At 48.2% G+C, this 19,793-nt stretch overlaps 8 protein-coding genes across 8 annotated transcripts; 4 read left to right on the top strand and 4 right to left on the bottom strand.

Annotated features, from left to right (window-relative positions):
- Positions 1 to 18: 18 nt before the first annotated feature.
- Positions 19 to 1,605, top strand: N7495_002624 (putative GABA permease; the record flags this gene model as incomplete). Its single annotated transcript, XM_057205293.1, has 1 exon — positions 19 to 1,605. One exon carries the CDS (start codon positions 19 to 21, stop codon positions 1,603 to 1,605), a length of 1,587 nt encoding a protein of 528 aa, XP_057065900.1.
- A 528-nt stretch (positions 1,606 to 2,133) lies between these two features.
- Positions 2,134 to 3,483, top strand: N7495_002625 (acyl-CoA-binding domain-containing protein; the record flags this gene model as incomplete). The annotated part of the gene is made up of 4 exons (XM_057205294.1): positions 2,134 to 2,149; positions 2,223 to 2,336; positions 2,409 to 2,481; positions 2,562 to 3,483. The coding sequence occupies 4 exons, from the start codon at positions 2,134 to 2,136 to the stop codon at positions 3,481 to 3,483; spliced, it is 1,125 nt and encodes a 374-aa protein (XP_057065901.1).
- A 790-nt stretch (positions 3,484 to 4,273) lies between these two features.
- Positions 4,274 to 5,025, bottom strand: N7495_002626 (NADH-ubiquinone oxidoreductase 20.8 kDa subunit; the record flags this gene model as incomplete). The annotated part of the gene is made up of 4 exons (XM_057205295.1): positions 4,274 to 4,372; positions 4,478 to 4,610; positions 4,683 to 4,910; positions 5,006 to 5,025. The coding sequence occupies 4 exons, from the start codon at positions 5,023 to 5,025 to the stop codon at positions 4,274 to 4,276; spliced, it is 480 nt and encodes a 159-aa protein (XP_057065902.1).
- A 440-nt stretch (positions 5,026 to 5,465) lies between these two features.
- On the top strand, positions 5,466 to 6,833 carry N7495_002627 (putative nucleoporin; the record flags this gene model as incomplete). Its single annotated transcript, XM_057205296.1, has 3 exons — positions 5,466 to 5,970; positions 6,035 to 6,690; positions 6,747 to 6,833. 3 exons carry the CDS (start codon positions 5,466 to 5,468, stop codon positions 6,831 to 6,833), a joined length of 1,248 nt encoding a protein of 415 aa, XP_057065903.1.
- Positions 6,834 to 8,076: 1,243 nt separating this feature from the next.
- Positions 8,077 to 9,476, top strand: N7495_002628 (transcription factor SPN1; the record flags this gene model as incomplete). Its single annotated transcript, XM_057205297.1, has 4 exons — positions 8,077 to 8,461; positions 8,527 to 8,621; positions 8,676 to 9,154; positions 9,209 to 9,476. The coding sequence occupies 4 exons, from the start codon at positions 8,077 to 8,079 to the stop codon at positions 9,474 to 9,476; spliced, it is 1,227 nt and encodes a 408-aa protein (XP_057065904.1).
- Positions 9,477 to 11,338: 1,862 nt separating this feature from the next.
- N7495_002629 (putative jumonji family transcription factor) lies at positions 11,339 to 15,854 on the bottom strand (the record flags this gene model as incomplete). Its single annotated transcript, XM_057205298.1, has 5 exons — positions 11,339 to 13,217; positions 13,368 to 15,323; positions 15,378 to 15,475; positions 15,583 to 15,716; positions 15,767 to 15,854. The coding sequence occupies 5 exons, from the start codon at positions 15,852 to 15,854 to the stop codon at positions 11,339 to 11,341; spliced, it is 4,155 nt and encodes a 1,384-aa protein (XP_057065905.1).
- Positions 15,855 to 16,983: 1,129 nt separating this feature from the next.
- On the bottom strand, positions 16,984 to 18,112 carry N7495_002630 (acyl-CoA thioesterase; the record flags this gene model as incomplete). Its single annotated transcript, XM_057205299.1, has 2 exons — positions 16,984 to 17,883; positions 18,011 to 18,112. 2 exons carry the CDS (start codon positions 18,110 to 18,112, stop codon positions 16,984 to 16,986), a joined length of 1,002 nt encoding a protein of 333 aa, XP_057065906.1.
- A 561-nt stretch (positions 18,113 to 18,673) lies between these two features.
- N7495_002631 (uncharacterized protein) lies at positions 18,674 to 19,562 on the bottom strand (the record flags this gene model as incomplete). Its single annotated transcript, XM_057205300.1, has 2 exons — positions 18,674 to 19,067; positions 19,132 to 19,562. The coding sequence occupies 2 exons, from the start codon at positions 19,560 to 19,562 to the stop codon at positions 18,674 to 18,676; spliced, it is 825 nt and encodes a 274-aa protein (XP_057065907.1).
- Between the last annotated feature and the right edge of the window lie 231 nt (positions 19,563 to 19,793).

Below are 19,793 nucleotides of genomic sequence, written 5' to 3' on the forward strand. Positions count from 1 at the left end.
TCCGTCCAGTCTTGAATCATGCGCAATTCTGTCGACGCCACTGCCGACGAGGCACTAGCCCGTATGGGCTACAAGGCAGAACTGCCTCGAAATCTGAGCATGCTAAGCATTCTGGGTCTTTCCTTTGCTATCATGGCTGCTCCTTATGGACTCAGTACTACCCTCTACATTACCCTCAACGATGGATTGTCAGTTACCATCATCTGGGGTTGGGTATTCGTCACCCTCGTCTCTATCGCCATCGCCGCTTCACTTGCAGAGATCTGTGCTGTCTATCCTACCGCTGGTGGTGTATACCACTGGAGTGCTATGTTGGCATCACGAGAGTGGGCCCCAATCATGTCATTTATCGATGGATGGCTAGGACTTGTTGGCAATTGGACCGTCACGCTCTCTATCATGTTCGGTGGTGGACAGGTCATTCTGAGTGCTATCTCCCTTTGGAACGAGGACTTCGTCGCCAATGCCTGGCAAACTGTATTGACGTTCTGGGCTGTTTTGCTGGTCTGTACTCTCATCAACATCTTCTGCTCACGCTACCTCGATCTCATTAATAAAGTCTGCATCTTCTGGACCGCTGGTAGCGTCATCGTCATCCTGGTCACATTGCTAGTCATGGCCGATGACCGTCGCTCTGGAAAGTTTGTATTTGGAGAGTATGACGCTTCCAACAGTGGTTGGCCAGCGGGGTGGGCGTTTTTCGTTGGCTTGCTGCAGGCAGCATATACCCTGACTGGATACGGTATGGTGGCAGCCATGTGTGAGGAGGTGCAGAACCCCGAGCGCGAGGTACCCAAAGCCATTGTTCTTTCTGTCGTGGCAGCAGGTATCACTGGTCTCTTCTACCTGATCCCGATCCTGTTTGTGATGCCCAAGATCGAGATGCTGCGCAACGTTGCCAATGGACAGCCTATTGGATTGCTATTCAAGACCGTCACCGGTTCTGCTGGAGGTGGCTTCGGCCTACTATTCCTCATTTTGGGAGTCATGATGTTTGCTGGAATTGGCTCCCTCACTGCTGCAAGTCGTTGTACGTACGCCTTCGCTCGCGATGGGGCTATCCCGGCTTTCCGGATTTGGCGCAAAGTCAACAAAACGCTAGATGTACCCCTGTACTCTATCCTCCTTTCCTCTACCGTCATTGGCCTCTTGGGACTCATTTACTTCGGCTCCACTGCAGCTTTTAACTCTTTTACGGGTGTGGCTACTATTTGCCTTTCCGCCTCGTACGGCCTACCTATTCTCATCCTCATGGTCCGGGGCCGTAAGGATGTTCGGAACTCAGGGTTCTCTCTCGGCAGATTTGGATTCATCATCAATGGTATCACAGTGGTCTGGGTGGTGTTCTCCATTGCCATCTTCTGTATGCCGGTCACCTTGCCCGTTACTGCCCAATCCATGAACTATGCCAGTGCGGTGTTTTGTGGATTTGGATTTATTAGTCTTGCGTGGTACTTTATATACGCACGTAAGCATTTCACTGGACCCCCTGTGTTCGATGAATCCGGGGTCATTGGTGTCATCTCAGGATCCCCCTTAGAGACTGAGACCACTTTTACGGAGAAGACGGAGGAAAAACATATCGGCGAAGAAGCCTACAATTGAGCATGTACAATATATTTAAACGTATTTTAATTCATCAAACATCTATATTTCTAACCCCAAGAGAAGAGTCTAGTAATCGTAATAAGTAAATTATACAAGGTTGATCTTATCTGGAAATGAATCACCAGTTGACCTGTCGATCGATCTCCGACAGCCGCCATATCGCATCAAACACGCCACCCTTGTACTTGAGAGACACGGGGTAAGCTTCAATATATACTGGAATCACTTTCCTGAATGGGTTAAATTGACAACTCAGCACATCTCCAACCTTTCGAATAGTTGTCGCGTGCGCGGGGAACCGCCACTTTCCCGAAGGGCTCAGCAAGAACGAAGGGGAAAAAGGGACACAATCTTCGGGTCGCGACTCACTAATTCCACTCTGATACTCCCCCTGGTCAACTCTATCTCAGCATCTCACCTTCTTCCCCATCTCGCTCTCCATGAGGCTCAACCACAATTGCCGAGGCCCAACCCCGCTTCCATGAAGACAGGGCAGACCATCGGACCGCATCTTCTAGCGTCAGCATGTCGGACTCTGTAGGTACGTTGGACCTGCATATCAACCCCCTTGCTGCCGTGCAGCCTGTATTGACATCTTTGCTTCGCCTACCCAGATCGTGTATTCGTTCATGCCCTAAATACCGTCAAGAGAATCCCCCGGACGGGCACGGCGCGCCCGCCCGCGGCGGAAAGGTTGATGCTCTATGGCTTATACAAACAGAGCATGGGTAAGTGGGCATCTCTACCGATGTTTTCAAGTCTTTTGAAGATGTAGATTGGCTCATATATCCTTATCGCAGAGGGGGATGTGGAGGGCGTTATGGATCGACCGATTGGGATTTCCCCGGAGGTGCAAGCAGAGTGTGAGAAATGGTATGTCGCATGATATGGCACTCAATAATCCTGGTACCCAGATTCGCGGGAGATCGCTAGATACTGATATGAACTAATAGGGATGCATGGTATTCGCATCGCGACCTGTCGCGCACTGAAGCTAAACGTCGCTATATCTCTACTCTTATTGATACGATGCATGCATATGCATCGCAAACACCCGAGGCTCGCGAACTCGTCGGCGAGCTCGAGTTTGTATGGGACCAAATCAAAAATAATGCTACTTCGTCGTCATCGTCAGGACCTTTAAACGCCGTTGGCGTGCCGCCCTTATCTCGATACCAAGGCAGTTCGTATGGGAGTATTGGAGGGCGGCTAGATGGGTTAGTAGACCAGTATGATAGGCCGAGTTCGCGATATGGCGGCCAGAATTCACAACTACGAGTGCTCAGCCCCGTCAGTCAGCCGGAGGAAGAAGATTACTACCGGCACCGACGACGGCGGGCGGGCCATGACAATGAAGACGAGGAACATGTCGATGACGAAGACGAGGATGAAGACGAAGAGTATGAAGAAGCCCGTGACAGTCTCTACGAAGATCAAGATGAAGATCAAGATGAAGACAACCTCAGCACCCAAACCGGCACAGACCACGCCTCCCATCAACATAAACATACATCATCCAAAGCCAGCACCCACTCCCGCTGTAATTCCCACAACCAACATAATACACGAAGTGGCCCCTGGCGCCGCAGAGTCGAGCAGGCCTTGACCAAGATGACCGCTGAAATCGCCGCAATGCGCGAGCAGTTGGAAGTCCGCACATTAACACATCGTCGGCGGTCAGGTATCCTGGCCTGGCTTAAGTGGATTCTCTGGGCGTCAATGCGCCAGTTCGCCTGGGATCTTGTTATGCTAGGCATGCTACTCATCTTAATGCGGATCCGTGGAGATCGGCGGCTTGAGCAGCGCTTGCGCATAGGCTGGTCAGAGTTCAAGGCACGGCTGGGCCGTTTTAATAGCCTCGGCCGAGTACCATAGAGACCTGTTTCTCTAATAAGATGAGACTGGTTTTGTTTCTCATTCGGTCTACACTCTTTCTATCTCGGGGAAGAGCGATTTTACTTTACTAGTCTATTCTCCTTTTTTTTGTTTTTGCATTTCTATCTCCTGTTCTGTTAATATTCATGTCCGGAGTTGGGAAATTTGGATACTTCTGGCTCGACTTATCTTTCTTTTGTCTAGTACATACGGGTTTTCAATTTGAGATATACTGGGTTTCTCTTTCAGGGTCCTTTTGGTCGTTCTTCTTTATTTCGTTCGTTACTTGGCGTGTATGATATAGAAACGATCCCGGGATGTACTTCATACCTCCAGGACTAGGTAGACTAGATATTAGAGGGAATCTTGGAAGCCCTTGAATCCTCGAGAGGCAGTAGGCTTCGATGGATTGAAGTACTTAGAACCCATCCATATACACCTGCACTTCAGATTATATCAAGCTCATAATTTGGGGGAAATTGAAGAACCAAGTTCACTTATCATATTGCCACGAGGCATTGGTATTAAACAAATGAAAGGTAATCCAAGTCAATCAAGCAGAAATCATATCACCATTCCTGATGCCAATAGCTATTTACACAAAACATACACCGGACTAAGATGTGACACGAGCGCCAGTAGCGCATCCAAGGGAGAAAAAAACAGGGAGATAAAGAAAAAAGAAGCCTCGGCCTTCAACGGCATGATAAGAGGACGCTCACTTATAAGTGGAGAGTAATTTGAGCGGAATTGTGTTTACTAATCCCATTTTCGTAGAATTTTTTTAAATTTAGAACTGCGCACCGGGGAATTGGGCGTACTTCTGTTTGGGACGCAGGTGCACGGGAACCTGGTTCTCGGGCGCACCGGGGATAACCTTCTGCAGGCTCTGTAGAAGAAAAGAAGAAAAAGGTTAGATATGACAGGGCTGTAGAGAGAAACGGCAACTGGATAATTGGGTGTAGGGGTAAAGTAGGGCTGAGAAATTGCATACCAAGTTGTCAAAAACGCATTTGTTGAGAGCCTGCTCAGCTCTGCGGCACTCGAAAAGATAGTGGTTGTTGTTCTCGAGACAGTTATAGTGAGCCTGGAACTGGCTTAGGCAGTGGGTGTTGATATCTTTGATACTATAACGCTCGTGTCAATAATCCGTCACTCCGCAAGTTCAAGCGGGCAAGTCCAAGGAATAAAGAACATACACGCTAGCAGCGCAGCGCGTCACCTTCCGGCCCTCCTTCAAGCACTCGATTTCACCACGTCCGTTCGCCTCGTTCTTGCACTGCATGAAGTCATCGTTAAAGGCCTTGCACCGGGCTCCGATGAAGTAGGCCGCGCTCATCATGGGCGCAGAGGTGGCACCAATCTCCTCCACCTTGGGGATGTGGTCCGGCATGGGGGTGGTGTCCACGAGGACATGCTGGTTGAACCTGTTCGCCGAAGGATAGTAATGTTAGTTCGGTTCTAGCGTGGCATAATAGGGAGCTGCCTGTTTTGAGGGCAATGATAAAGTGACTGGCCGTACCGAGGATCTCTTTGGGCCATTGTGACGGTAGATTATCTGAGCGGAGCTGGGTCGGGCGTATAGATGCAATTGACGGGGGAGGACTTGGTCGAGAGCTGCGGGTTGCGGTGGAATGAAAGGTCGGTTTCTTTGGCACAGCGTTGATTGGCTGGTATTGTATGCTGAGGTAATCTCACCTTCTTAGCAAGAAGTTGAATAAACAGAATTTAAGACAATAAATGGATTACAGTGAGATAAGATAGAAGAAGAAAGGTAAAAATAAAAAAATGGAAGCCAATCCATAAATACTATCAAAACAGTTTTAAATCGAGCCTAATATAGTGTTGCGTTGCCTTCATTAAGGACTTTCGATCTCGAAGTAAACGTATTTCACTCACGTGATCTAAACAAATCAGCTCTGATATCTTTCCCTCGAGCTCGAGCACCATCAGTGAATTTCCCCTCCACAACATAACCCATCATGTCACTTTTCGGACAACCAGCAGCACAGGGTGCAGGAGGAGGCCTCTTTGCTAAGAGTTCTTCCTTTGGTGGGCTTGGGTCCAATACAACCACATCTGGTTTTGGTGGATTTGGTAATACACAACAACAGCAACCTGCAGCTACAGGCTTGGGTGGTGGCTTCGGAAGCAATACACAACAACAGCCTGCAACAGGAACCGGGCTTACAGGAACTGGCTTCGGCTCTACTGGTGGGTTTGGTGGATCACTCCTTGGGGGTCAACAGCAACAGGCGCAAAAGCCACAGACCAGTGCTTTTGGATCGCTTCTTGGAGGTCAGCAACAGCAGGCGCAACAGCCGCAGACCAATGCTTTTGGCGGATCGCTCCTTGGGGCTCAACAACAACAGGCGCAACCGCAGCAGTCCCAATTCGGCCAAGCCACTATGGTCAATCCTCAACCTCAACAGCAAGAGCAATCTCTCTCTTCAAGCTTATGGTCTCCCGGTCGTGCAATCACTGGAGGTAAGACTGCCTTCAATAAATTCTCTCTGATTCCATCGTACTAATTCAACTTTCTTCTATTAAGTGCACCGAACAGTGCCCATGCAGATGACCATTGTCAAAGAAAAGTGGGATCCGCAGAGCCGTTCATCTCCATTCCGAACCTATCTTTACAACAGCGTCGGTGAAGATCAGGCTCCTTTCTACCAGCCTGGACCCGAGGACGACGAAACAAAATGGGAACAGGCTCTACGTGAGCGGAAAGATCCAAGCTTGGTTCCTGTGCTTGTCAAGGGGTTCTGGGAGCTCGGCAAGCGCGCGCAACGCCAAAAAGATTACCTCAATATGATGCAGACACGACTTCACGAAATCAACAACTGCCTGAGCGACCTTCTTTCACGTCACGACCTGAAGATTTCTCTCCGAATAGCAGACTGCCGCCGTAAACATCTTGTTCTCAGCAAGCGCTGCCTTGCCCTCGCGGCCAAGACTCAGGTTCTGCGCAACCGAGGCTACGCCATGGACGATGCGGAGGAGGAACTGAAGAAGAAGCTGTCACTGCTAGAGCGATCTGTGTTCGACCCTGCGCTGAACGGTCGCGTTGAGGAGATTTGGGCTCGTATGCTGGCTATTCACGAGACCTCCAAGCGTTTGATGGCAGAGATGAGCCGTTGCGGGACCAACACTCAGTCCAATGGGGGGGATGAAATTGACGAGGACACTATGAAGAAAGCAAAGAAGGTACGTTCTGATCATATTTCTTCTGATATACTTGTAGCTAATATTTTTTTCTGCAGATCCTTGATGATTACCATGCACAGATCCAGCACCTGCAGAAAGAGATGGAGTCAGTGAAGAGAGACCTTGAAGAGGCACAGAACTAGAATAGACTTTTGTCTAATGGCTAGTTAGGAGATATCACTGATGCTTCTAGTTGTTTTATCGAGTCTTGTTGACTCTTTTGACATTGTTCGTCCATGGGCATAGGATACCGGCGTTTTTCTGGGGAGCAAGCTAGGCAACGCATATCAATCCGATCTCGCTAGTTAAAGCATATCAATACCATTTCATTTGCGGCAAATCTAAGATTAAAGTCATGATTGATCTCAAGTTCCAATTCTATGGTGCTTTTTATCCAGATAAAACCCAGAACAAAAAAAAAAGACGTGTACAAATAGGTGGTGATACATTATGGAATTTTCCTTCATATGTCCAGATTCCATATAGTTATGGGCTATGGCAGTGAAAAAGAGGAAATATGCGATACGTTTAGAGTATCTTCTTGACGAAGTCGATGGCGAAGGGAGCTATAGGAAATATAAGTCAGATTGAGGGTTCCTAAATGAAAGCACATCCGGTTTCCGGTTGATCGTATGCGGAGCTTCGACGACATCGACTTACACAGGTAGAGGAGAATACCACCGGCAATAGCCACGTTAATGGTCTGCGCAGCCTCAATCTCGGCAGCCTTCGTATATAGTCAGTTATTATGAAATCAAAATAAAGAAATGCAGGTAGGCATTACAGTGATCTGCTCCTTGGAGATCTGTTCTTGACCTGAAAAGAATCGGGTAGTTAGTATATGTTTCACGGCTAGAATGGCAGCGGTGAGATTCTTGCAACATACCAGGGGCAAACATATTGAGCTGAGTAGTTTCTTGATTTAAAATGGAGTAAATTGAATTGAATGATTGAGAAGCAAAAAAACCGAAGCAGTTCTTTTTAAGATGATGATGCGCGAGTCCCGACTCTAGACCGCCTTTATTCTGCCCTTATGCTATGGAGTACTGATCTTGAGCTTCGTGGGTTATTTTTTGGAAAATCATATTATTCAAAGATCAAAGAAACAATGTATAAAGCGGTTTACTTTACACTATCATAATTTTACATGAAAATCTCCCCGATCAGTGGCAGTAGAAGTTATCTAAATAATCTCATAAGTGTTGAAAGTGAAGTCACGGGAGTCCGCCTCCTTCTCTCACTTCCTCACTTCCAATTCTCATTTCTTTTTCTGATTTTCATCTCATTACCCTCCAACCCTTCCTCTCCGTACCCCTCGCAAATCCCACACTCTCACTGTTATCTTCTCACTCCTAAACTTTATCTCTTGATTACACAACGCCTTTCATGTCCGCCTCGCCGGAACCACAAGTCGCCTCGCGCACTGCCTCGCCAGAACACGACGTCCCGACCGAAGCTGCCATCCAAGATCCTGCTCAGGAAAGCCATGCCGAGGACAATAATAATGATGACGAGATCTCCGACGATGAGTCTTTTCTTTCCGAGGTCGACGAAGCACAGTTTGACAATTTCGACCCTGAGAATGTCGACCTTGAGGACCGCCCGCTACCCATTGATGAAGATAACCTTAAGCTGATCGGACGCCACAAGCGCAAGCGTGCCGACGGTGATGAAGGCACTTCGCGTCGGAAGAAGGAGGGTCGTCGCCCAAAGAAGAGTCAAGCCGACAGTTATCCGGAAGAGACTGAGAAAACTCGGCGTTCTGACAACAGTATGTATCACCAGAGTTGCGGTCTTTTCTCATGGAACTGGCAACTAATAGACTGTCCTCGCTAGAACGCCGTCAGAACATTGGAGATATTATGGATGACCAGGAGATTAAGGATAAGAGGGGTTCCAAGGGACGCTCGAAAAAGAAGGCTGATAGCTTGGTACGTTGTAGCACTATATTCCGCTGCTTGCTCATAATTGACTTGCGACAACAGGATTTGGAGGCTATGCTCGATAAGGAAATTGAGGACATGCGAAAGCGCATGGCTCTTGCCGCTGAAATGGATGCAAACAGTCGACAGCAGGGCGAGCCCGCTGTGCAAAAACTCAAACTCTTGCCGGAAGTTCTCAGGCTTCTCAGCCGCACCCAGTGCATAGACAGCTTGGTCGACCCAGAAATCAATCTGCTGCAGGGTGTTCGGTTTTTCCTTGAACCCTCGGACGACGGCTCACTGCCTGCTTTTAACATCCAGCGTGATCTATTGACAGCTATTTCCAAGCTCCCGATCCATAAAGATGCCCTCATTGCGAGCGGTATTGGCAAGGTGGTTCTGTTCTATACCAAGAGCAAGCGTACCGAGAAGTCCATCAAGGTTATGTCAGACAGACTGCTTGCCGAATGGACGCGTCCCATCCTCCATCTTAACGATGATTACAGAAATCTCAACGTTCAGAAAGTTAACTATGATCCTACGTAAGTTCATATACCTTACATTGACTTCTATCTCATTTGCTAACAACCGCATAGTAAGAACGTCAAGAGCTTCCAATCCACGTCTCAAATTATTGCTGCTCATGTCCGAGAAGCTGACAATCTCCCCCCTCGTTTGGCCAACCGCGCACGTGTCGATCGTACCAATTACAATGTTGAGTACACTGTGGCTCCTCAGCAGCTCCATCTTCCGTCCAAGAACCCATCTGCTCGACCTATGGGCTCAGCTGGAGAAGATAGATTCCGCAAAATGAAACGACAGCAAGCGGTGGGACTAAGTATCAACAAGCGCAAGCTCCGTTAGTTCCCTATTTTCTGCACTTCTGGAGATGTGACACGCTCCCTTGCGTTTTGTCGCTGTCACATCCTTCCTTTCCAGGCTCGCTCTGGTTTAGTTAAGGATTTTATTGCAGTCGCCATAATTTAATCAAGAAGGTTTGGTTAAAATGTGACTTCGCCCTTGGGATTCTTCTGATTCCTCTACGTTTCCATCAATCAATGTTACATTATTTAATACTAAAGGCACGATGAAAAAGTGTACCTAGTGTTTTTACCTTGCCTTAGGGTACTTTATTTCCTGAGTTCGATATAAGTGCCCAAGGCAGCACGTAATTAGTCTAGTCTCTTGTTTCCATGAGCAGAGTATCTACCAGAGCACGTTCCTATCTAGGTATTCTCATTATCCATCATTCATTCCAGTAGCCTTTCCAAGGTTATATCCATGTTTGATAACCGTTAGTTTTGTTGGATATCACTCGTGGACCTGACTTCATCCATCTCTCCATGGCTTCTACAACCCGGGCCATTCACTATAAAGAAGACATGTTTTCCTGCAAAGTCAGCCTCTTAGAGAATTGCAAATCTTGGAATCGCCCATTAACGAAAGAGTAGATAGACAACTACACCATCACAAGCTCGACACTCGAGCCAGCGCGAGAACGTTTGTTGCGCAGATAGGGAAGCGCAACGGGGACCATGTAAGTCAGCAAATTGGTTATATCAAGATGAGTGGAGCTCGAATGCGTCATAGCGTCTTACAGTGGCATCGATAACTTTCTCACCAGGTTCCTCGAGTTTAGCGCTGCCGATATGCAGCAGATGGGACAGAACTTGATTGCCACAGACTCCTACTATGCATTATTAACCTTCAGTTCATTGAAATGAGGTATTTTGGATCCCCTGGATGCTACATGTGAAAATAGACAACGCTTTGAAGGTTGAGCATTGTCTATGTGACTACCTAGATAGTAACGGTAGAACCGAACAAGGAGAGCCCTGGAGGGAAAGGAAACGAGGCGTTTTAACTGTAACTCTGGAAGCTCTATGTTCTAATATCATTTAGGACAATTTGCATAAAAATCTTGTTATTCTTGCTGAAGTAGATTTAGGGTCACAGCATGGTGACGGCTGCCACATCTAAAACATGCTAGGATTCAAAAAGAACTCTGAGCATTTAGATGAGCGCCAGGTAAGAAAATGAGAAAAAAAAAATGAACTGACAGAAATGGGGGAAAGGCAGACAGAATAATGGGGCTAGGCCAAATCCCAAAATTCTTGTCACCGAGAAAGGGAAGGGGGTATCAAATGGATAAAATTTCCAGTGGTCTCGCTGGATTCTTTGAAGGGGGATTTCTTGCTTGGAAGTATCTAGTCGGGCATGGGGCATGAATGGGGAGATGCCCAGGCGACAGTAGGCCTGAGATATCGTCATGAGAGGAGTGCAGGGGGTAAAAAAGAGATGGAGAGGCGAGTCAAGGAGGAAAAGGGGAATTTTGAGAGAAAAGCGCACACACAGATATAAGAACTCCGGTCTAAACAACCCTTCCAGTAATAGATCGAGTGCAGAGTAGAGTTCACATCTAGTGAGAGATCAATGGGAGAACATGGGATGGGGAAGGGCAAGGTAAAATAAGGAGGAATATAAAACAAAACGCTTAGTCGTAATCAGCCCGAATCGTAAATGGGTCGTGGATCGTGGATCGTAGATCATGGTTGTTGAAACGATCGTAAATCGCGAGGCCAAAGGGGGAACAAGAAAAAAACGCCCAATCATGCAGTCGTGTCAGTCCAGAAGTCGTTACGGAGAGATGCAGTACAGTCGAAGGAGAGACGGAATCGAGAGAAAGAGATCGTATCAAGTCGCCTTACAACAATCACGACGGGGCTCTAGGGGCTAAACCCATTGAGCAGGTCATCGGGCCCGTCAAAGCCAAAGCCAGCCATGTCGACAGAATGTAAAGACCCCGGGCCTTTACTCATCGATATATCAGATGAGGCATAGTCATGCTTGAGTCGCTCGTGTGGTCCGAAAAATGGCCGGTTCTCCTCCTCATTTGGAGTGTTGCCATCACCAGCAGCCCATGGCCCATTGGCCCAGAAACGGGTATTTGCCTGCTGATCCCCAAACAGATCGTTATGATCCGGGTGGGGTTCAGGACCATGAATGGGGAACTCATTGGGCGACTGAAGCCGCAGATGCGACCGACCAAAATTGGAGCACGGTGAGTCTGCATGTAGAGGCAGGTCGAGGCCAGTCAATGGTGGGTCATCAACAGTCGTAATATCGATTGTCGGGTTTTCTGTCTGCATGGCGAGGGCTGACGATAATCTAAGATTCGACGATGAGCTCTGGCGACTATGACTGACCGACCGATCAAAACCACGCTGTACGAAGCCCCCGCATGTTTTCATGATCTTTTCCTGGTCGGCCTGGCAGAGAGAAGAAAAATAATCATTGGCCAAGGACGGCTTGGGAGGCTCATCCGCAGAAGGGATCAGACCATATGCAGTTTTAGCATACTCCGAAAGACCTGATGGCATGTCATACGGAGACTGATAAACTGTTGGGACAGTTTCTCGTTGTCGGTCGAGGAATGCATATTTGCCGGGCATTTTAGCCGCCAATACGCTATTCTGATCGATAGACTCCAGCTTGATACCTCCCGATTCTTTCTTCTGAATGACGTCTAATCGCTCACGGTGACTAACCAGCGAGAAACGAAGCATCTGAAGTAACCGGGTTACCTCCTCGGACCTCATGTTAAGGATTTGGAGAGGTAACAAGGTACCATCGGCTGCACGCGGCTGCACACGCTGTTGGGCCATAGCAAGTTCAAGCTTCTCAAGGCCATTGGCGGGAGGATCCGAGCCCCTGGGACCCAGCAGGGTGTCCACCACCATCTTGGGACTGACGATGGTATATCCGGCGAAGACATTGGCATGTTCGGTGATCTGAACAAGTCGGCGACGGGCAATGATATCACGAACTTCGGACTGAGGAACGGGAGATGGGGGGCGTTGCTGCTGCTGAGCGTGCGATTTAATTACGACCGAGGGCGAAGGGTAAGGGGAATGACGTGCGGATTGATTCGGCAAAGATCGTAAGGCCGACGGCATCGCAAGACGACCAGCAGCAGCACCAGCACCAGCAGCAGGGAGACGAGGGGGAGGAGCGAGGTACTGCAGGGGTGCGGAGGTAGAAGGGTAAGGCGGTCGGGATTGCAGGTAAGGGGCGGTATGATTCACTCTGTATGGATGTTCGTGTCGTCGTGGTATTTGTTGGGACAAAATATTTTGCTGATACGGAGGGGCAGGGGCGGTGGAAGCATGGAAATGGTGGTGGGGTGAGATCTTCGATGCACGAGTACTGGCACCACCAGCCACAAGCGACTTCACGCTATCCAGGAAATTGGACCGCGGGTTGTGGATGGGGGCAGTAGGGTTGTGTGTATACTGTGCCCTACTCTCTGTGGAGTTGGCGCCCAAGTAATACCACACCTGCTCTCCTTTTCCAAAATTGACTGTAGCCAGTGGAGCGAATGGATTATTAGTTACATCCACCGTCTCAAATTCAGCCCATTGATAGGGAGATCGGTTGTCTCCAAACGCGCTACTTCCTATGGCTGGTATTGCCGCCTCAAGGTCTTTTCGTTGTTCCGGTTTTCGCACCAAGTGGGCCGGGAGGGGTTGGATTCCGTGCGCAAGAGGTACAAAATTACTCTTGCGAACAACGAGCATCCATCGATATGGCATCTCGATTACATCACTATTGACTATTATCAGTATTTGGTAATTTTTTTCTTGGTACCGTCTCGCTCCGTGTTTCCAAGGTTCGGGAGTTCGGCTTGAGAAACACGGGATTTCGGGATCTGGGAATAACGCCCTGGTGGGGACATGTGTAAGAATTGAAACTTACCCTCGTGGAAGAACCTTGAGCAAAAGAGTTCGCTCTTTTGAACGGTTCTGAAGCACAATTGCCCCGTTAATTTCCCTATCGGCTTGGAATTGAATCAAATTTCCCGAGGTGAGGCCACGAGCAGCTTCAATCACACGGCGATCCAGGTCCGAAGACTCGCTCAAAAGACCCGATGGGCGTTTCTGGCGGTGAAACTTGCATTTAAGGTCGACGCTCGCCATGGAATAATGGACCCCATCGTCAGCAATCACAGCAATGGATCCAGTCTCAACTTGTACACCGGCAAGAATCGCACAGGTCGCATGATACGCCCGAGTACATTTGCCATAGTTGCATTGGAAGCATGCGCCTCGAACCTCGCGGCAGAAAAGACACTTCAAGCCGAGACGTGCTTTAGGGATTTTGTCGATATCACAAACCACCTCGTTTCCGGTATCATCACGGAGAATGCTAGTCTCTTCAATGTAGTCCGCGCACCGTCGATGTGCATGGCCCTTGCCTTCTTCAGTCGGTAGTAGATCCTCGTAATCGAGATCGTTAGGGCACAGTAGGCACGGAAGCTTCCGCGGTCCTTCAGGGTGGAGCTTAGGTCGTTTAGTACTCGGTCCATCGCCCACATTCTTCCTCTTTCGACCACGAGTGGATACTTTTTCAGGTACGCTGCGTGGGGGTGTGAGGAGATCCGAGGCACATTCGATGTTTTCCATTTCACTTTCATAGCCATAAAAGGGCGTTGATTCGCCCCGCAATTTGCGCTGTAGCTCATCCACATCGATCCAGACACTGTCGGCTTCGCAGTTGCACTTATGCGAAATGCGGCCGTACTCCAGCCACTTCTCGGTTGCAAAATTGACGGACTCGGCGCAGTTGTAACCAAGGTTGTAGCCGGAGTGGTAGCCATATGGGAATGTAATGACAAACTCTCCTTCATAGTGAACGAGGCGATTCACAGTGATTCCGTACTGGGATTTGAGCAAGCTAGGTGAGACGAGGTAAGTCTTGTGGCGAAGGAACTGGTCGCAAGTTTTGGCATCACTGGACCAGATACTGCGCATGGCCGCCTCAAACCGTGGCGCATCCTCCTGGGAAATGCTGTACCATTGTTTGGGGGCACCAAAGTGAATATAGTTAATGCTGTAGAGATCAACATCTTCCAGATGCCAAGCGAATGTGGCCTTCCACATTCCCAGGTACAGATAGGCAGTATTCACTCCCGGCACATTTTGCCCAAGTACGTCAAGCAAATTGGGCAGCTTTGCGACATTCCAACAAGTTGTCGAGTCGTCAAAAAGCGAGCCAGGCATATCGGCACCATACATGGGGTTGTTGAACATCAACGATTTCCAGTATGCAGTCTCAAGCTCCTCGCATCTCTCAGCCGTATAATCCGCATGATCGTTTATGCGGTAATCGAACCCTTCAAAAGCTGGCTCCTCAAACGGATCCACCGGCTCTCTTCGGTTGTTCTTTCGTCTCGATGTTACAGATTTCGGCTGCCTTCCCTTGGGTTTAGCAGCCGGAAGAGATTCACCGTCGCTCAAATCCTCAGTTTTGCTTTCAACGGGGTTCGATTCGGGTGAAACGGGTGTCGGCGGTCCTTCACTTTTGGACTTTTCGTCTTCATCGACAGGTTCCTCTTTGACTTTAACTTGATTCTGGCGTTTAGGAGGGCGTCCAGGTCGACGCTTCTGCCCCTCTGGCTTAGCAGACTGGGGGCGAGGGGTGGGAGCCGCACGGTTCACTCGTTCCTGATTGCGACGTCTCTCTCCCCGACGGGCTGGAGGTTGGTGACTGCTTTCCTCGGACAAAATCTTCCATTGCGGCAGGTTATATGTGCGCGGGCGTTCGATGTTGGCCTGGGTGTAGGTGCCATGTGATCCATGAAACTCCTGGATAATTGGGTTCTTCACACGGATGGTCTTCACTTGCTCGTCCAGCGGTTTTTGGGAATCGATCCTGTAAGGTATTGTTGAGCAAATATCCCTGTAAGCAGTCGAGTTGCGCGCTTACCATTCTTTTGGAGGGATGACTTTGACAATACCAGCTTTCATTCCGTACTTATCGATCCTCTTGACATACCACTGGAAATCACGGAATTGAGCCATTGTCTAACCAAATCTTATGTTAGCCTCGATACTCTCAACAGGCCCAGCTATTCCTATTGAACAGCAGAGCCTTTGAACTCAATCGCTGATGATACTGGATAATTACTCACGGGCTTGAAAACAGGAATCTTTCCATCGCCATAGTAATGATCGGGCACGACCTCTTCTTCCTCATGTATTTGTTCCTCTTGCTTTATTGGGATCGAATCTGAGGCAGCGGTAGCTTTGGAATCGAGTTCGAGATCTGATAGCTCGGCGGGTACAGCTTCGGGTGCATCTTTTTTCCATTTGCACTTTGTGGAGGAGTGAAGGAGACGGAAGTAGGAACGTTTGAGGCGCTTGCGACCGAGTCCATGTGGGACTTTCCGAGTGATTCCGCCATCTTTCACAGCGAGCGATAGCTGTTACGGCTAGGGGAAGATTGTTCAATCCAGGGTTGCCGTCGTCGAGTAAAGCGACCGCTGATCGACGGCGAATGGGTGTTTTTTCCCAGCGGTCGGGGAAAGCTTCAAAGACAGGCAAGTAGGTTTTAAGATTTGGTTGACTTCGGCTTCAAGTTGAGTCGAGGGTGAGGACAGGCTGAACGGGGAAGTAGGTAACGAAGTCGTGCGCGATACCTCGGCGGCTCTTTTTTCCCTAGAACGACGCAAAAAGGCTTTTAGTAATAAGAAATACCAATGAAAATAGCCAGAGTCCAGCAGAACACTAGTAAAATGCAAAGTGGGCCAATCATGCAGGTGCTGCTAGAGAAATCCAAGGGTGGACCGGCTGACGATGGCCTGACGCTGGAGGCAGGGGTAAGATCCAAAGCTGGAAGTGAGAGAAATTGGACTAATCAGAGTAGCGGAAAGTGAAAGGAAGTGTGGACATATCCCGATTGAGGAAGGTGGGCAAAGTGGACGTGGACTAATTATGGGAGCAGTGGTAATACCAGTAACTCTCATCCGGTCTCGGCTAAACGTGTATCCCAGAAGCTCGGTCCTTGCATGAGGTGAAATACAACTTTGAAACGAAGGTACTTACTAGATGAAAGAAATTTGGGCTATGTAGTTGATAAAGCAGTATTGAAAAGTATTTGCGAGCTTTCCATGACGGTCGAAACAGATACGAAGGTCATATGATGTCATGTGACCTTGTATTGAAATTCTTAGGAATTATCTGTATTGCTCTCAAATCCCGGCCCAGATGACTTCATTTGACGTGAATAATTTACCGTAATTAAAACCATCTCACCGCACCTTGTATAGTAGTTGAACTATGTAATACGAGGCCTCTTTTAACGACTTTCCTTTTGTCAAGAGTTACAAGTGACGAGTATTTGTGGAATCTATTGGGCACCTCCAAGGTCTCAAATTCCCAAAACGAGACATTGCATGCATATTCTACTTTATTGTGAATGAGTAGCCCGTACCAAAATATGAGCCTGCATATTCCACATTCTACCTGAGTGTAAAAGTCCCAAATATTCTATATGCCCAAAATAACCAGTGTTTTATGAAGCAATGAAATATTCAGGAATTCCACTTCGCCTCTGTCTCCTTGGCGAGATTCTCATCCACGTCGATAAAAGGCTGCACAACGGCTAAACCTCGGAGACGCTCCTGTTCAATGCGCTCCCATGACCATTCCTCGGAATTCCACAAGTCGGAGTTGGCCTTCTTCTCCTCCTCAAGATCCTCACCATTGGGTATTTGATCCTCATTCATCTTCAAAACTTCTCGAACGAGTGACCCATCAACAGCAGAGCTTGTAATACCCTCTCCACTAACCGGAGTTCCGACTTCTGAGAACTCAAATGGCGAGTCACTCTGATCCGAACGAGGAGGCAAAAATCCACCTGTGCGCAAGATACGTTCCGGGGACACGGTCAGTCGGCCCTTCTTCACAACGTACTTGGACACTCCAGTGGCCAGTAGAGTCTTCTCACCACCGGCCTGCTTAGCAGGCCTCATAAAGGCCGTAAGAATGTATAGCCATTTCTTGTCCCAAGAAATAACCCTTGAGTGCATCTCGTATTTTTCAAACGGCTTAATTTCACGCTTAAAATTGCAATAAACGGAGCCAAGCACGATTATTATAGGTAGCCGCTTCGGAATATGTTTCTTTCCCTCCTTCTGGCTAGCGACCAGGAACTCCTGATCAAGTTCTTTGCTGACAAGACCAACTCCTGGACTGTAGATCCGGGTGACTAGCGCCGTACGCGCCGCATCTAGGTCGCTAAAGTATGTGCTATTAGACTTGTGCAGGTTATAATCGGTCTCTAGCAAAGGTGTTCGTGATGTGATGCTGTATGGCACAAAGACCGGATGTGTCGGATTGCCATGCGGATCGAGAATTGCCTTGCCCTTGGGAAAGAAAGGAGCAGTCGGCTTTAAGCGCAAGTTTGTCAGAAAATGATACAATAGACGAAACTGCGGAAAGATGGGTCAGCGGTGTCATAAGGCATCTAAGGCAGTAAAAGATGCTCTTCGGAGGCGGTATCTCGACGTCTGTCGAAAGCAAACATAGCAGATACCAGACGATCAAGGCAAGACTCACATGCCAACCTAGGGGAAGGGTTTTGATGTTGATGAGCGCGAAAGCTAGAGCTAGTGTTTTCCATGACACCAGCGATGCCGCAGCTGACAGAAGATCGCCCATACTTCGATTGCAGAGTGGTGCCGATATGACAAGTATTGCATAGGAGTTAGTGTAGAGCTGAGAAAAGATATGGTTGTGCAGATAAGCGATATGATAAGCGATAAGGACGTTGGATGTCTCCCGGTTGAGGAAAGGAAGTCTTTAAGGCTGGAATTTGCAAATTGAGTCTTGAGCGGTATTATCAACTGATGAAAAGTTCAAGACACAACATTCTCACCGACTTCCAAGGTTGTCTGACGATCTTGATTGTGCAGGTCCACTGAGCCCTGGTTTTGTTGGGACTGATCTCAATTATACTAGGCAACTTGGTTGGAAAGTGTCTATTTGATAACATTATAAGTTACTTATAAGTTAAAGCTGGGCTAACTATAGTTGACCATGCACATTTCCATGACCCATGGACCTCAGAAGATTTCCACAAGATCAAATACCTAGCACCTGCCCAGGTGGGTATTATTGACCTTGAACCCTAACCTTGGAAGTTGAAATTCACTCAATTTACTTACCAGGCTCAGGGTTGGTTGAGAGTTCCGTATATATCATGGCCTTATACCTGGGTAATTATCTAGCACCTGAAGTGAAGTGAATAGGAGCATTCGAAACACCAATCTGCTGTCCACCATGGTTGGCTCCTGAGAAACTGGTATTGTAAACAGGCCGAGCTTGGTGTTCCGCCATAGCCTGGGAAATAGCTGGCTCCTGTACCTTCAACAGCAATTCATCGAACAGCCTTTGAGACAAACTGAGCGCATCCTGTTCTCCTCTTAGTTGACGAGCTGCATTTGAGCACTCTTCATCCTGCATCAGGTCTGGTGCATCTGCATCCTGTATCATGCGGTCTACTTCTGCAGATTGACTATTTGTAATTTGGATGGCAGTTGAGATTTCACCTTGCCTCACTGCGACAATGGTCCTGATGTCCTCAGTCATGTGGGCATGACGAATGGAACTGTATCTGTAGGCAATCACGCCGGGTCAGTCTTCACTCTGGTAAATGCTGGTGCTCAGGAGAGTCGTACAGTGTCGCTATACTAACTACGTTGGTGATTGTAGCTTGACAATTTTGCAGCTGCCCTTTCATAGACTTGATATGAGACTGCTTCCAGAAACCAAAAGTCGATCGATCACGCCAGGAGAGAGATTGTCCCTGGGAGTGACGCGTCCAGTTTTGAAGATCGTTTCTGAAGGTTGAGCACGCCGTGCCAATCATCTGAACTGTCGACTTTGCGTTGTTGGAGACCTCAGGGCCAAGAGTATCCCATTCCCCATCTTCGATTGCTCGGACAGAGGCAACGGCACTCTCTACAGAGTGGATGTCATGTTTGAGGGCTTTCAAATTCTCCGGTGCATCTTTAAGTTGCTTCAAATCGGCTAGGAGAACTCGTATACCATGCATAGTAGGCACAACAACACCTAATATACTTGCTGATACACTTAGAAGCTCGGCCATAGTGAATAATAGTTAGGAGACTGAAAATATACAAATTTATCTTTTCTCAGCCGTGAAGGCTGAATACTTAAAAGCGGGGTTGGACAGTCACCTGATATTCAAACAGGCAGATAGGTTATAGAATTAAGCCAGCATCTAGTTGCCTTCTTACGACCCATACCTTAGCCACGCAGACTAAATAGTACTCGGGCCTCTTTCAGCCCTGTATTCTAACCACTCATGATAGTGCGT

Source organism: Penicillium taxi (genome assembly GCF_028828555.1).
Source record: "Penicillium taxi strain IBT 34144 chromosome Unknown utg000002l_segment0_segment0, whole genome shotgun sequence".
NCBI lineage: Eukaryota > Fungi > Ascomycota > Eurotiomycetes > Eurotiales > Aspergillaceae > Penicillium > Penicillium taxi.